The following is a 14,386-nucleotide window of genomic DNA, read 5'->3' as shown; positions in this document are numbered from 1 at the left end:
CAGCATGATGTTCATTTAGTACATTATGGTCCATTTAGAGTCAAACAGACCATAAAGCAGGGGATGCTTTAGGGCGGGGCTACACGGTGATTGACAGGTCTCTACCAGAGACGTATACGGCTAAAAATGTCTTATTCAGTGTTCAGCTTTACTTAGCTCCACCCTCTCGTAACACATCTGGTTGTAAAAAAACAAGATGGCGACGGCCAGAACCAAGATGCTGAAGGCCAAAAAACCAAGATGGCAACCAAAAACAAATGGCGACGGCCAAAAGCCTAGATGGTGACGGTCGAGGAAAATAGTCCCCAACGAATGCAAATTTTCCTATAAAAACTATATACTGTATTTTTGATTTTAAAGATTTACATCTTCAGTAGGAACCGATGAGGCTTACAGCTGAGAGCCTCAGTAAGAAAATACAGAATGACTCCAGACTGAAGAGGAAGAACAAAGACCAGCTGATCTCTTCTTACTTGGAACTGGCAGACACATTTGAGCTGAGCTCCGTCGTCTCTGCAGACGCCTCCGAATCGACAGCTGGAGTCATCACAGACCCTCAGGTCGCTCTTCTTCTCCGACAGATCTGCAACACAGAGAGGAACACAACGGGTTAAACGGAGGGTTAAAGGAAAGAGGCAGACGGTGAGCAGGTAGATCAATATCAGACCTAAACTCTGACAACCCCGTCCTCTGATCACGCTTTCACTCAAGAAATGAAACCAGGACAGCTTCACCAGTTTATGAACAATAAAAGCAGAGCTGCAGGGAAATATGGAGACATTTCTCTGCAGAGCACAAACAGAGGAGACGAGGTGTGTTTACACCTGAGGAACACTGGAAGAACACATCTGATGTGATCGTTAGCACACTCACTTCTCATCTTCCAGTCGCTCGTCTGGGGACCATTATGTCATTGGTAGATATCTATACATCTACCAATGATGTATAGATATCATTATATATATCTATATAGTTATATAGATATATATATATATATATATATATATATATATAGATATATATATATATATATATATATATATATATATATAGTTATAGTTATAGAGATATCGGGACAGAAGAATTTGATCACATGGATCACCAGCGATTCTCTCACCGGACAGATTCTGATCGCTGCTAAATGATAAATAAACGAGGCTCTTATTTGAGGGTTTTTCATATTTGGAAACAGATCTGGGGAAAAAATACAAAAATACAAAAATACACACACACACACACACACACACACACACACACTTCTGGCAGCTTGTAAAGGAGTCCTGTCTGGTCTGATAATAACAGGCCTCCATGACTCAGAAATGTGCAGCCGACTTAAATTATCCACATTTTCTTTGAGATAAAAGCCACAAGATTCCTGCCTCCGTGTGTGTGTGTGTGTGTGTGTGTGTGTGTGTGTGTGTGTGTGTGTGTGTGTGTGTGTGTGTGTGTAAGTGTCACACACCACAGCTGAGTGGGCTTTGAAGAGCCGTGTAATGGCCTGTAATTACTGTTTGCGGACCTCCATTATTCCTAAAAATGGCCGCCGCCGGCCGCAGTGACGAGCAGCTGCAGATCAGAGACTCAGAGACTCAGAGACTCAGAGAGCAGCAGCAACAATGAAGACCAGTTAAGAAACAAGACAATATGAAAAGAAAACACTCCAATCACAGTTTGAAATGACAAATGGAGGTTCTTCTAATTTGGGAGAGAAACTAAATCGTTTCTTTAACTGGAGGCTGATCGTCTCTCTGGTCTGTTTGGTGAACATGTGGGTTCATCCTCGGTCTGTTTTCACTGACGTTGACGTTTGAAAGCATTTGAATTGAATAATAAATATTGAATCTGTGTGTTTCGTTACATTTTGCGGCTGATTAAAGTTATGAATCTGTCCACAGCCTGAGTACGAGCAGCAGAAGAGACGATACTGGAATATTTATCTGACTCTTCAAAATAAAAGCTGCTAAATAGTTACGAGCAGTAATTTCCATGTTTAAGGACTTTCATATGAACACACAGGAGTAACTCTAACATCAGGTATCATGTGACCCGCTGACACAGAGCAGCCGGTCACAGTAACACTGATCACAAAAACATACTTTTTCGATGAACACTCGTACGATTCCGTCGACTAATCGATAAGTTGACGACAAATCTGTTCCAACACGAAGAACCACTTTAAACATTGTGTTTACAGAGAAGTGCTCACAACAACAAGCCATTCAGCATTCAAATAAAAACCCATAAACAACGACTAATCGACCCGCTGCTGATCAACTCAGTGTGTGTGTGTGTGTGTGTGTGTGTGTGTGTGTGTGATTACGCTAAACGACAACAAACACGTCTTTAAACCTCCACACGGCGACAAACAGGAATGTCAATAAGAACGAGTGCTTTCAGTGTGAAATGTGTTTTCTGGTTCTGCTGATATATTTATGTGTGTGTGTGTGTGTGTGTGTGTGTGTGTGTGTGTGTGTGTGTGTGTGTGTGGTCGACCCCGGCCGTGTTGTGTTCAGGTTCCTCTCCCTCATACATTTTACAACAGAAACAGGGATTTGAAAATGCACATAATTCCCTCTTTTGGTATCAGAGCAGAACTAAAGCGCTGACGGAGCATAACAGCAGAACTAGCCCCCCGAGTCCGACCCGGTCGTCATGGCCACCCCCCCCCCCCCCCGTTATCTAACCCCCCCCTCCACTCTCCAGGAGAGACGGACGTCAATCCCTCGTCTTCTGTCTGCTGCTCGGAGACCCTTTAACTCTTTCACTGCTGCTGAGTTACTGTGAGGAACCTTTACCTGGTCCTGAACCAGGACCAGGTAAAGGAGAGTCTTAGATTCTTAAGACTTCCTGTTTCTAAAGCGTCTAAAAACTAAATCGCCCTTCTTTGTCACACACACACACACCTGTTTGCTGCTCAGGCGACTTCCTTCAGGACACTCTTTAGTGTATTTCAATGAGAACACTGATGTGAAGAAACAGTTTAATGAATAAAAGATAAATGTTTCATGCTGCAGCTGTTGGTCATAAACTATAATAAAACGTATTTAAACAAAAGACATCAGAGTATTAAGATACGTGTCAAAGAGAGCTGAGTCATTAAAATGCTGAACATGTCACTGGAGTCTGTTTTATACAGTTTGAGATTTCACAACATGAGACGCGTCAGCAGCTCTCAGTGGACCTGAGGATGAAGTCTGATGAAGAACTGGATCTATTTTAAACCTGATGAGTTCCTGTGTGAAGAGCCTCCTCCTCCTCCTCCTCCTCCTCCTCCTCCTCCTCCTCCTCCTCCTCCTCCTCCTCCTCCTCCTCCTCCTCCTCCTCCTCCTCCTCCTCCTCCTCCTCCTCCTCCTCCTCCTCCTCCTCCTCCTCCTCCTCCTCCTCCTCCTCCTCCTCCTCCTCCTCCTCCTCCTCCTCCTCCTCCTCCTCCTCCTCCTCCTCCTCCTCCTCCTCCTCCTCCTCCTCCTCCTCCTCCTCCTCCTCCTCCTCCTCCTCCTCCTCCTCCTCCTCCTCCTCCTCCTCCTCCTCCTCCTCCTCCTCCTCCTCCTCCTCCTCCTCCTCCTCCTCCTCGCATTTTTAAGTTGAGAGGAAACTCCCGCTGTATTTGAGATGAGTTTTAAGGATCCTCAGTCCAGATACGGTCACTTCCTGTTCACTGAACTCGAGTCCACAAACCAATGAGTGACGTCACCATGACTACGTCCACTCCTATACTGTCTGTGTATCGAGCAGACAGCTAACAGTGAGAGCTAACCAGTGGGGCACGCTCACATGCACTAAATGGTACGCGGCCGGTCGGTCCGCTATGTGAACAAAGAGAGGAGACGTGTTTGTCACTATATTAATACTCTGAACGTTAACTACAGCTCCTTTAAATGAACAGTTCAACATCATGCAGCCGGCCTCTTTAGTAGGAAAACAGAAACATCAGTAAAGAAACAACCTTCAACCGTCTGTGACAGAAAGATGCTGCAGAAAGACCTGCTGTCTAATTACGGCGCCGCCTTCCTCCTCCTCTAGAACGGGTACTAAATTGTCCAGGTCTGTGTCGGTCTTTTCCTCGACAGCGTCTGACTGCGAGCCGCCCCGGAGTGCCCGGCAGACTCTGGGCTCGTTTGGCTTCTTCAGCTGTTGCTGGTGGACTAATCTTCACCTGGGAAAGCAGAGGGTGCAGCGTGGAGATAACGGCTTTGATGTTTTATTCATGTCGAGCAGATCACAGGGACACAGAGACTCCTTCCAGGTTCATTGTGCAGTCTGACGCAGAGGCAGAGCGGGAAGTAATTGACCTCTCGGGAAGTCTCTCTCTGAGACGAGGCGGGCCACTCGGGCCTGTTGGCACTTTGCTTTTTGTTACTAACGAGACAATTAGGCCTCATATCTGCTGCAAGTTGTGACGTTCATATTGTTGCAGAGTTTCCTGGACTTCTTGAGCTTTCTAGACCTGATAAATGTCCCCAGAACACAACACAAGATTATCAACATTGTATTTACCCCTTTAGACTACACAGCATTCAAAAGGACCAGAGAAACTTTTTCATTGTTCCCACAAAACCCACATCTTGATTGTGTCCGCACCGCAAGAACTACAAATTATACTAGTTCTCAGAACGCCGTTTTGAGGGACTTTTTAGCTCCTACAGAGTAGGTACAAAGGCTAACCCAGTAGTACAAAGACTAACCCGGTAGCACAAAGACTAACCCGGTAGCACAAACACTAACCCGGTAGCACAAAGACTAACCCGGTAGCACAAAGGCTAACCCGGTAGCACAAAGACTAACCCGGTAGCACAAAGACTAACCCGGTAGCACAAACGCTAACCCGGTAGCACAAAGACTAACCCGGTAGCACAAAGACTAACCCGGTAGTACAAAGACTAACCCGGTAGCACAAAGGCTAACCCGGTAGCACAAAGACTAACCCGGTAGTACAAAGACTAACCCGGTAGCACAAACGCTAACCCGGTAGCACAAAGTCTAACCCGGTAGCACAAAGACTAACCCGGTAGCACAAAGACTAACCCGGTAGCACAAACGCTAACCCGGTAGCACAAAGACTAACCCGGTAGCACAAAGACTAACCCGGTAGCACAAAGACTAACCCGGTAGCATAAAGACTAACCCGGTAGCACAAAGACTAACCCGGTAGCACAAAGACTAACCCGGTAGTACAAAGACTAACCCGGTAGTACAAAGACTAACCCGGTAGCACAAAGACTAACCCGGTAGCACAAAGACTAACCCAGTAGCACAAATCCAACAACCTATAGGTGCAACAATAATGTTGGTCCGTGTTGCAAATGCAATTGTTTTGAAAAAGCTGCCGTTTTAAGCGCTTTATCGTGAACACAGTCTGGCTCTTCACTCGTCTCGTGACCTCTGACCTCTCCTCTGTATCTGCAGCCGTTGAGGTGAGACAGACTGAGCGGACCGACTCATTATGACGCAGCTCCGTGAATTCATGAAATAAACCTAAATGAAAAGAAAAGTGTTTATTCTACAGCCTTCCTGTCATCTCCGTCTGATGATGCTTTAATCGTGTTTCTAGTTAAATCCTTCTTCACGACACCGTTTTATTCATGAGCCTAATAACTGTATCATTACAGTTATTAACAGAGCGATAAACAATCACAGAGATGTGATATTGCTGCTGGCTCTGTGGATATAGAGTTAACATTTATAGAACAGCCTTGGCACAGAGAGGATTCATCTAACGCTCTTCTATTCACTCTAATTTTATTTACGACATTTTCAAAAATCCATTTAATACTTTCGGAGCTTTATTTCAAAATGGTGCACTTACAAAAAGTGCCGGGGGGAAATAAAGAGCGATGTCCTTAAAGCAACAGAATGCTGCTGATGTTCTTCACTGCTCTCAATATTTCGGCTGTTACTGTTAATGGAAAAGCTATTTGCAGATGTAAAGCACTTCAAACTATAAATCTGGCTCTATTTTATTTTGCAGGCGGCGTTCTATCTCTCCTGCTTCACGCTGCCTCTTTACAGGCTCATATTATGGGCTGTAAAAGCAGCAGGACGGGGAGTATTCTTCAGCCAATTTCATTTCACCCCACAGAGCGCCGAACAGCAGGACCTGCAGGCAGGAAGCAGACGGGGATCAGGTTCAGATTTGGCTTAAAAACGAGGGTTTTAAAGCTCTTTTCCTGGCGCTGGATGAACCTTTTGGGTATATTGTGTGTTTTTAAAGATGGCGACCGTCACTTTGACCACAGCAGTGAAGGCTGTTTAGGATTTAGAAGATTTGTGTGTTGCTGTATTGGCAGCATCACTTTTACAAAACTAATGTGGTTTTAAAGCAAAATACACTGATCTTTGTTCTCTGCGTCCAGTACAGGTCCAGGACCTGTTTAGTCTACCTTACTACAGAGACTGGAAGCAGGGGGGACGTCTTCCTGATTTACATGTTGCAAGGAGACATTAGCTGTTTTATGTTAGCATGCCAACACGCTCAGCTGGGGACCATGGTTAGCATTATACCTGCTTAGCATCAGCATGTTTGCATTGTCATTCTGAGCGTGATAGCATGCTAGCATGCTGATGTTAGCGTGGAGTACAGCCCGCTGGGATGCAGGTCGTTGGCATTCAGACCCAAAACAGCCCTCACTGACCCCGGATCAGCAGCCAGGACCAACTTGACCAGTTCAACAAGGCGGGAGATCAAAAGTCCAACAAGGTACAGAACCGAGTCCAGCCTCAAGACTTTCCTAGAACGTGTCATAGTGACAGATACCGGTTCAGCCGGTTTGCACAAAATCAATCCGGCTTAAACTCGTACACCGGACGGGGATCACCGTCAATCAGCGGCACTCTAGTGAACAGAAACGATGCGTTAAAGAAACGTACAGCAGGAATCCGGCTCTTGACGTCACATTGCAGCAGAAGTTGAGCCTCGGTTAACATTGTGTGCAGCTGCATCAACAGACTGGTCTCCTTCCAATGACTGAAAGAAGAGAAGCGGTGAGGAGGAAGAAAAGAGAAGCGAAGTAATGACAGCTTCTAAATATATAATATATTCACATTATAATAACAGAAGGCAGGACGGCTTCAGACGAGGAGGAGAGGACGTGATGCTATGACATATATTAAGTGCTGAGAGAGTTCAGAGGTCGAGTGACCTCAGGCCTTTCAACCTGGAGGAAACACACAGTCCAGTGTGTGTGTGTGTGTGTGTGTGTGTGTGTGTGTGTGTGTGTGTGTGTGTGTGTATATGTGTGTGTGTGTGTGTGTGTGTGGAGCAAAGAGAAAGTCATGACTTGACGTTTGACACCTATTATCTGAACTGTAAGCAGAGGCCTCCATGAAAAGACTTTTATGCAGGCTGCCATTTAAGACTCATTAAAGAGAGCTCGGCTGTGTGTGTGTGTGTGTGTGTGTGTGTGTGTGTGTTTTCATCTGTATAAACAAGCTAAATACAGAAGCAGCTTTCACAGACACATTGCTGCAAGAAAACAGCAAAACTCAATATAAACTGGTATCAGGTAAGTCTTCAACCTCTAATGCCCACACACACACACACACACACACACACACACACACACACACACACACACACACACACACACACACACACACACACACACACACACACACACACACACACACACACACACACACACACACACACACACACAAAGGCACTAAACACAAACCCAAAACATGAAAAGAGGCCAAAGTAGAGGGGAAGAACCGTCGGCACTTTCATTTTCTCAGTCCGATGTTCGGAGGAAGCGGTTCGTCTTCTGTAGTCACAGTTAAAGTCTTACAGGAGGACAGGAAGTTAAAGCGTCTCTGGCGGCCAAACGTCCAGCAGCTCCTCTCGTCTTATAGACGCTGAGAAGACAACAGGACTCCTGGTGACATAGAAACACAGACGAGGGTGTTGCTTCCTCTGAACTTCTGATCCGACTCTACGGAAGTCAGTTGATTTTCAGAACTCCTAGACGTCTCAGTCCGTCTCTCAACACCGTCCAACTTCCTGTCTGTCTCTCAGCTTCCATTGGTTCCTACTGAAGAGTGGTCAGTAGTCTGCTTAAACAGCTGCTCACTGTAGCTTTTAATCAAACAAACAGGAGGAAACGGGGACTTAGGGTTTATTTTCAGCAGCATGTAAAACCTGCTTCATCATCATCGTCCTCTTCCTCACCTCGCTGCTGGCTGACCACCACGTGATTTGCATAATTAAATCCTCACAACTTCATCCAGTATAATTCATCTCCATCGGGTGACGGGCGGTGCATTAACACTGCAGCGAGTGCAGCCGACAGGTGACTGTACTAGTTGAGGAGGAGGAGTCTCTGTGGAGGCTTTCTGAAGCTGTTCATCCATCCGACGATGACGATGACGAGGAAGCGGCTTTAAGAAGGGCCAGCATCCTGAGGGACACAGACACAGATCCGACATTATGGGTGACTTTGAGCACGGCCGTTCGGATCACGTAGAAAACCGTTTCGGTGTGCGTCAGACGACAAGAGACTCATTTAATGCAGGACACTGAGGCTACACGCACACTAATGTCATTTAAAACAACATGTTTTTAACTCGATTATGGGTCAACGAACACACGTCTCTCACTCGTAGCTCTCTGTCGTACTGGAGAGCATTCATGCTTTTGTTCCTTTACGGTTTCTGTGTGCACTTCAGGATAGTTGTGCAGAACTAAATAAGCATTAATAAGAAAAGGAAAGTCCTCCGTTTGGTGTCCGTCGTCCTCCTCAAAGCCTCAAAGCCTCAAAGCGTGACTTCAGACGTCCACTCCGTAGGTCTGATAACACCGCTGTACACGCTCGCTAATCTCTCCAATAACAGCTGCTTCCTCCGCATGTCGGCAGCAGTAGAATCATAAAATGCAGAATGTAACTGCACACCAGCTGCTGGTAGAGACAAGAAGGTCAGCAGAGCCTGTAATCTCTTCTCCATGTTGAGTGAACCTGGTAGTGGATCAGAAGTGGACGTGTGTGTTCACGTCATCGTTTTCAAAGGTCTCCGTTCCTGCTCGTCCAAACTACAACTCAACCCCAGAGTCACCGGACTGAAACGGAGTCCGCAGCGTTATGAAGCAACAGACACGCGCTTTAACACTAAAAGGTGGTCGTGTGGACGTATCTGTCGTCTCCCACATCATGTAGGTGCGAGCACAGGTTACACCGTCATGCACCAGAGATTATGATTATTTCCTGAGCAGGAAAGGACGACTCCACCGTCAACAATGCTCATGAGTATCTACAGAGGAAGTGACTGAATGTAAATCCATTTAATGGCTACTGCTGTAAAGAGTTGCCGCTATAAATGGAATACAAATCTTCTGGGTTATAATTTAGCATGTTTCCCTTGTTAACGATCACTTTGACTTCACTGAGGGTTTGGAGTTCCCCGGCTGCAGGCTGCAGGCTGCGTACGGAGCTGCTCCGTCAGACTCATTTGCCTGCAATAAATCTGAGATGTTTTCGTGGTGAAGTGCTGCTTTTCTTTTTCCTGTGGGGATCTGTTGAGAGTCTGCACACGGAGCCGAGCAGAGACTGAGAGGAGCTTTTGTCCTCCAGGCGTTTCCCACAGACGGCTGACGGCCTCTCTGCATGTTGGGACTGTTTATGAGCCTCGTGGACGCTGCTGTCAGGACGCCACCAACACGCAACAAGCACCAAGAACAGTCCGTCACAACCTCCCACTGTTCCTACGAAGACACAGAGTTATTGAGCAGGAACAGTTCGTTAGGACGCCTTCGTTATAAAGCTTTGGTTTACTGCAGACCCGACAGCCTCACCGAGGCCCAGCGGCTCATTTGCATTTTCAATTTCTAGCTCTGAGGTTGTTTTTATTCTCCAGCTTTTTTCCTTTTTTAATTAACGGTTCGTCGGTGACCCGTCTTCTCTTTAACCGCATGAATCTCACCACCGCCGCGCAGACGCAACGTTTCTCACCCGGTTATCGGTTCTGAAGCGCCGTCACAAGACCAGACGCTCTCTCTCTCTGATTACACGTTTACAGCTTCAGTTTGAGGCGAGACGTCCACGTCTCCTCCGGAAGACAAAAGACAGATGTGAACCTCAGATGCTGGAGACTGAAACTCTGCCGGACGGATAAAACCGAAGAGGAGAAGCTGAGGTACAGAGAAGAACAAGCAGAAAGCCTGAAGAGTGTTTGTGAGGAGACGACAGTCACGAGCTTCAGTGTGAAGCTTTGTCCTTCACACCGACACTATCCTACCTATACATGTTCACATCGATGCCGACTTTGTGTCTGCGCGTTACAGAGCTGGAGACAGGACGCGGTTAGCCTAGCTTAGCATAAAGACGGTAAACAGAATGAAACTGGTTTCTTTGTTTTAGAGGAGTGAATACAAATAACTCCTGCTTGTGTTTTACTTCAGTACATCTGCTGTCAGAGACATTTTAAAAACACAGTAATGATATTTAGTGTGGTTGTATGAGGTACTTTTCCATAGTCAGTGTATTACTGCAGTAGATGGAGCAAAGCAGTGTACTTTACAACCCGGAGTTTTTCAAAGTAAAACGTCTCCAGCAGTGTCTTTAAACGTCTCCGTTGTACGGACTAGAGCAATAGCAGCCGTTATGCGTGTAGTCGTGAAGATGTATCATGAGATACTTTGCAGACTACGAGGAAGTTGGAAGCTTTCTGTCTGCTGCGTTTACACATCAAGACATTCGACGACGACGCCTGGTGTGAATAATAGAAACCATGAAAACAGCTCCGGCTTTAACTCCACGGGGGGGGGGGGGGGGGGGGGGGGGGGGGGGGCTCAGTGTGTTCAATGGAAACCAACAGCAACCTGGAAGGAACACAAACAGGCCCGACCATCTTCATCATCTTCATCATCTGGATTCTCCTCCTCCTCCTCCGGATTCGACCAAAGAGTCTGTGAGCCGAAACTAATCAGGTCCCATTCCAATTCTGGGCACAGCAGAGGAACCGTCCCCCCTTCCTTCCCTCCCTCCCCCCTTTCCTCCTCCCCCCTTCCTTCCCTCCCAGCAGGTGATTTGCACTTGATGCATCCTTATTGGTGCAGATCCGTGCGTCTGCAGCTCCTGAAGCAGCGAGTGGGTTCAGAGATGCTCAGGAGTCGACCCCGAGCCTCGAAGGCTCTTTGTCCGTCAGCGATCGATGGGGGGGGGGGGGGGGGGGGGGGGCTAACCCTGAGCGCCGCGGAGGCTAATGGCTTCACCACAGAACCCTGCAGAGAGCCTGAGCTGCTGAGGCCGACAGTGACAAAGGCTGAGCAGAATAAGAAGACACGCATACCAGCACACCACTTACAGGACGACGTGCGGCCGCAGAAGCACTGAATTATGAATCGTCTCGCCGGCATGAAAATATTGGTTCAATCAATTTCCCTGCAGAATAAATAAATGTATGACTCGGCCGCCGCCATGAAGAATTCATCACCATCAGCAAGAAGCTTCAGCACAGACTGCAGACGCTCATTTACAGTCACAGCAGAAGAAAACGTCTTATTGATGCTCTTTAATGGATCCATATCGGCTCAAATCAAGCCGATCAAAACCTGATACGAGTCTGACAAACAGACCTGCGTTAGACAACGGAGAGGAAGACATCGTCTTTGGACTATAACACAATACCTTTGTTTGGCTGTCTGTGGTTGAGGAGGTTTTTTAAGAAGAGACGTCTGAAGGTTTGAATCCTAATTAATTAAAAAAGTTCTTTGAAGGTGCAGCTGCTTGTTTACGGAAAACTGTAATAAATATATATATTTATGGATCATATGGTTCTTTTTTGTTGTTGTTTTTTCAGAAGAGAAGAAACATTACACAAGTCTGACTGTGACCCTTAATTTAAAAGAAATGACAAAACAGCAAATAGATAAATCTCATTAAAAATACCTCAGTGGCTTATTTGACGTTACAGATACAACGAACACTAAAGATGTCGTCTCTCTCTGGAGAGAGAGCTGGATTTTCATTTTGCGTTATCGGTTATTTGTCAAGATAAGATCCCTCATATGGTGGATGTCTCAGTTTTCTGATATTCAGAGTCAGCTGAGAGGACAGGAAGTCCAACGAGACGCCTGCTCTCCTCCACAGAGGCAGTGCCTTTAGGAACCAGAGAGACCTGTCACAGCTGATTTGGGAGGAGAGACTTTACAGAATCTGGCGATCTGGATGTGGATCTGGATGTGTCGTCGTGGTTCTGTGTGGCTTTAGAGTTCCTCTAATGCAAAAACAACGTGGTGGACCTGGAGGCTGGCAGTACCCACAATGCTTTGCGTGAAATAAGGGACGTGCCGGAGGCTGCACTGATCAATATTGTTGTACTAACACTGTTAAAAGAAGTCGCTCTACGGAGCTTTTTAGACGTTTTTAGCTCCTAGTTTTGTTTTCACTGCACACACATTTCCTGTCGTGTTGTGTTTTCAGAATAAAAGCTCCGTTAAAGCCACTTTACTCAACCTGCTCAGCAGCAAACAGCAGTCAGACTCAGTCAGAGACGAGCTGGTGAACATAGAGCAGCTCTTAGCAGCTAAAGAGAGATGTTTCCCTCAGGAGGAGGAGACCAAACACAGAGCTAGAAGAGAATATTGGACTTCCATTCATCAGCTTCTGCTGCTGAGAAACATGAAGGTGATCGATTGTGATCGTCTCAAACAAGCCTACCGACTCTCCCACAGCTACGCTAACCGCCACAACGCTGGATCTGGTGTGAACACGGCCTCAGAGCTTCTTCCCACAAACCAGCTCCTCCTGTCTGAAGGCTCATGGAAGCTTTAGACCTGTAGTCTGTGAAGAGCTGCCATAAACAATCCACGCCTTCAGTTTGTGCTGATGTGGCTATCTGGTCAAATCCAGAGAGTATAAAATGTGGAACGTGTTTCAATCCTCGTCTCACATGCTGGACGAGTCGGTCACCGCTTCCTGCAGCTGTTGCAGCCTCCTTCACTGAGACCACGTGAACAGCAGCAGATGTTTTTACTCATCTCCTCAGAGACACACGAGGAGCTCAGCAGGAGAAGAAGAAGAATCACAAACATCACGAGCAGCCGATGGCTCAAAAAGCTCCGGGAGAAACTGTCAGAAAGCGTTTTTTGGTACCGAGAATCGGGACAAACATCTGGAGTTCACTTCACTGTTTCTTCATCTGCTCTATTAGAGAGACGTCAGTATGAAAGTTAGAAGTTTTATATGTTTATAATTTTCTCTACGTTTCGACTGACAGGCAGCACTTCCCCAGCAGCGTTAACCCGACACCCGACTGTGACTTGAAGCGTAGAGTTGAAGCAGTCGAGCGGTACTTCCTGCGTTTACTGAGCGCGTCCGTACCGTTAGTCGACCGTCGTCCGTCACTGCAAAGTGATGCTGCCTCCTCGCGGCTCAGACCGATGTGGAGTCACCGGCCTCGTGTTCAGCACATCGATGAGAAACAGAGCAGCAGCTCTAAATGTGACAAACGAGGCCCTCCGACTGTCCCGCCTTCATGAAGCTACAGGATTACAGTCGTCATAATTAACGGCCCACGCGCTAAACCAACGTCGCAGAAGTACTTTGTTTTGAGGCCCAAACGTCGAGTAGGACGAGGACCAATGAGAGTCTGCAGAGTGAAATGAATTTGCACGTTAATATTGTTGTTTTTTTGTCTTGAATGGTTTTCACATGACGAGAATATTACTCACCGAAACAAGGTCGATTCATCTGATTTTTCAGCTTTTGTACTAAAAGCATCAACCAATCACGTCGTGAGGAACAGATATATTCTAAATAACAATAACTTTCATTTATATCGCGTCTTTAATAAAACCATGATGATCCAGATGATTTAAACACAACAGTAATCTGAATGAAGATGGCAAACTTTATTACTCCTTTCAACCAGCGTAGACCAGATCTACTCCTTCCCTTCTTACCTTTCACAATAAAAGCCCTCGACACAACGGTTCATATGATATCCTACAAAAAACACGACTCGTTTGTTGTGCGTTTTACTACAAAAGTGTATCAACACGTGTCAGTTTCTGCTCGTTGCATGAATACAGTCTTTTCAAAATAAACTTCCGTCTTCCGTCTTTTTTTAGCATCAAAATGAGATTTCTTTCTCCAATAACATCAGATCGATTTATACATTAACTCTAAAACTGAAATAACTGTGACTGTTACTCACCTCCACCAGGTTTAAGCCTCAGAGGAGATCATGCGTCCAGTCATGTGTGTGTCTGTCCGTCTGTCCATGGCTAATCTCTCATACTTCTGTACCCATCAGTCTAATATTTTCTGTACTCATCTATGACTCCATGCTCAAGGACCTCCCCTTGTTGCCGTTTTGAAAAGCATATTTTATTGGCGGTTTTAAACTATTACTGACTGCTGACTCCTCGCTCCAAAACAAGTCTCGCTGGTCTGTT

General features: G+C 46.2%; 1 protein-coding gene across 1 annotated transcript in view; it reads right to left on the bottom strand.

Moving 5' to 3' along the window:
- tmeff1a (transmembrane protein with EGF-like and two follistatin-like domains 1a) overlaps nucleotides 1–14,386 on the bottom strand; it is a 53,429-nt gene that overhangs the window by 28,985 nt on the left and 10,058 nt on the right. Inside the window, exon 2 of the mRNA XM_076098434.1 lies at nucleotides 474–583. Coding sequence (XP_075954549.1) covers nucleotides 474–583 — 110 coding nt within the window. The remainder of the gene's footprint in view (nucleotides 1–473; nucleotides 584–14,386) is intronic.

The sequence above is a fragment of the Anarhichas minor genome, unplaced genomic scaffold (genome assembly GCF_050575085.1).
Source record: "Anarhichas minor isolate MPS153535 unplaced genomic scaffold, ASM5057508v1 ptg000024l, whole genome shotgun sequence".
In the NCBI taxonomy this organism is placed as follows: domain Eukaryota; kingdom Metazoa; phylum Chordata; class Actinopteri; order Perciformes; family Anarhichadidae; genus Anarhichas; species Anarhichas minor.
The sequence above is the reverse complement of the archived record's forward strand: the minus strand, read 5'-3'. Positions and strand labels throughout refer to the sequence as shown.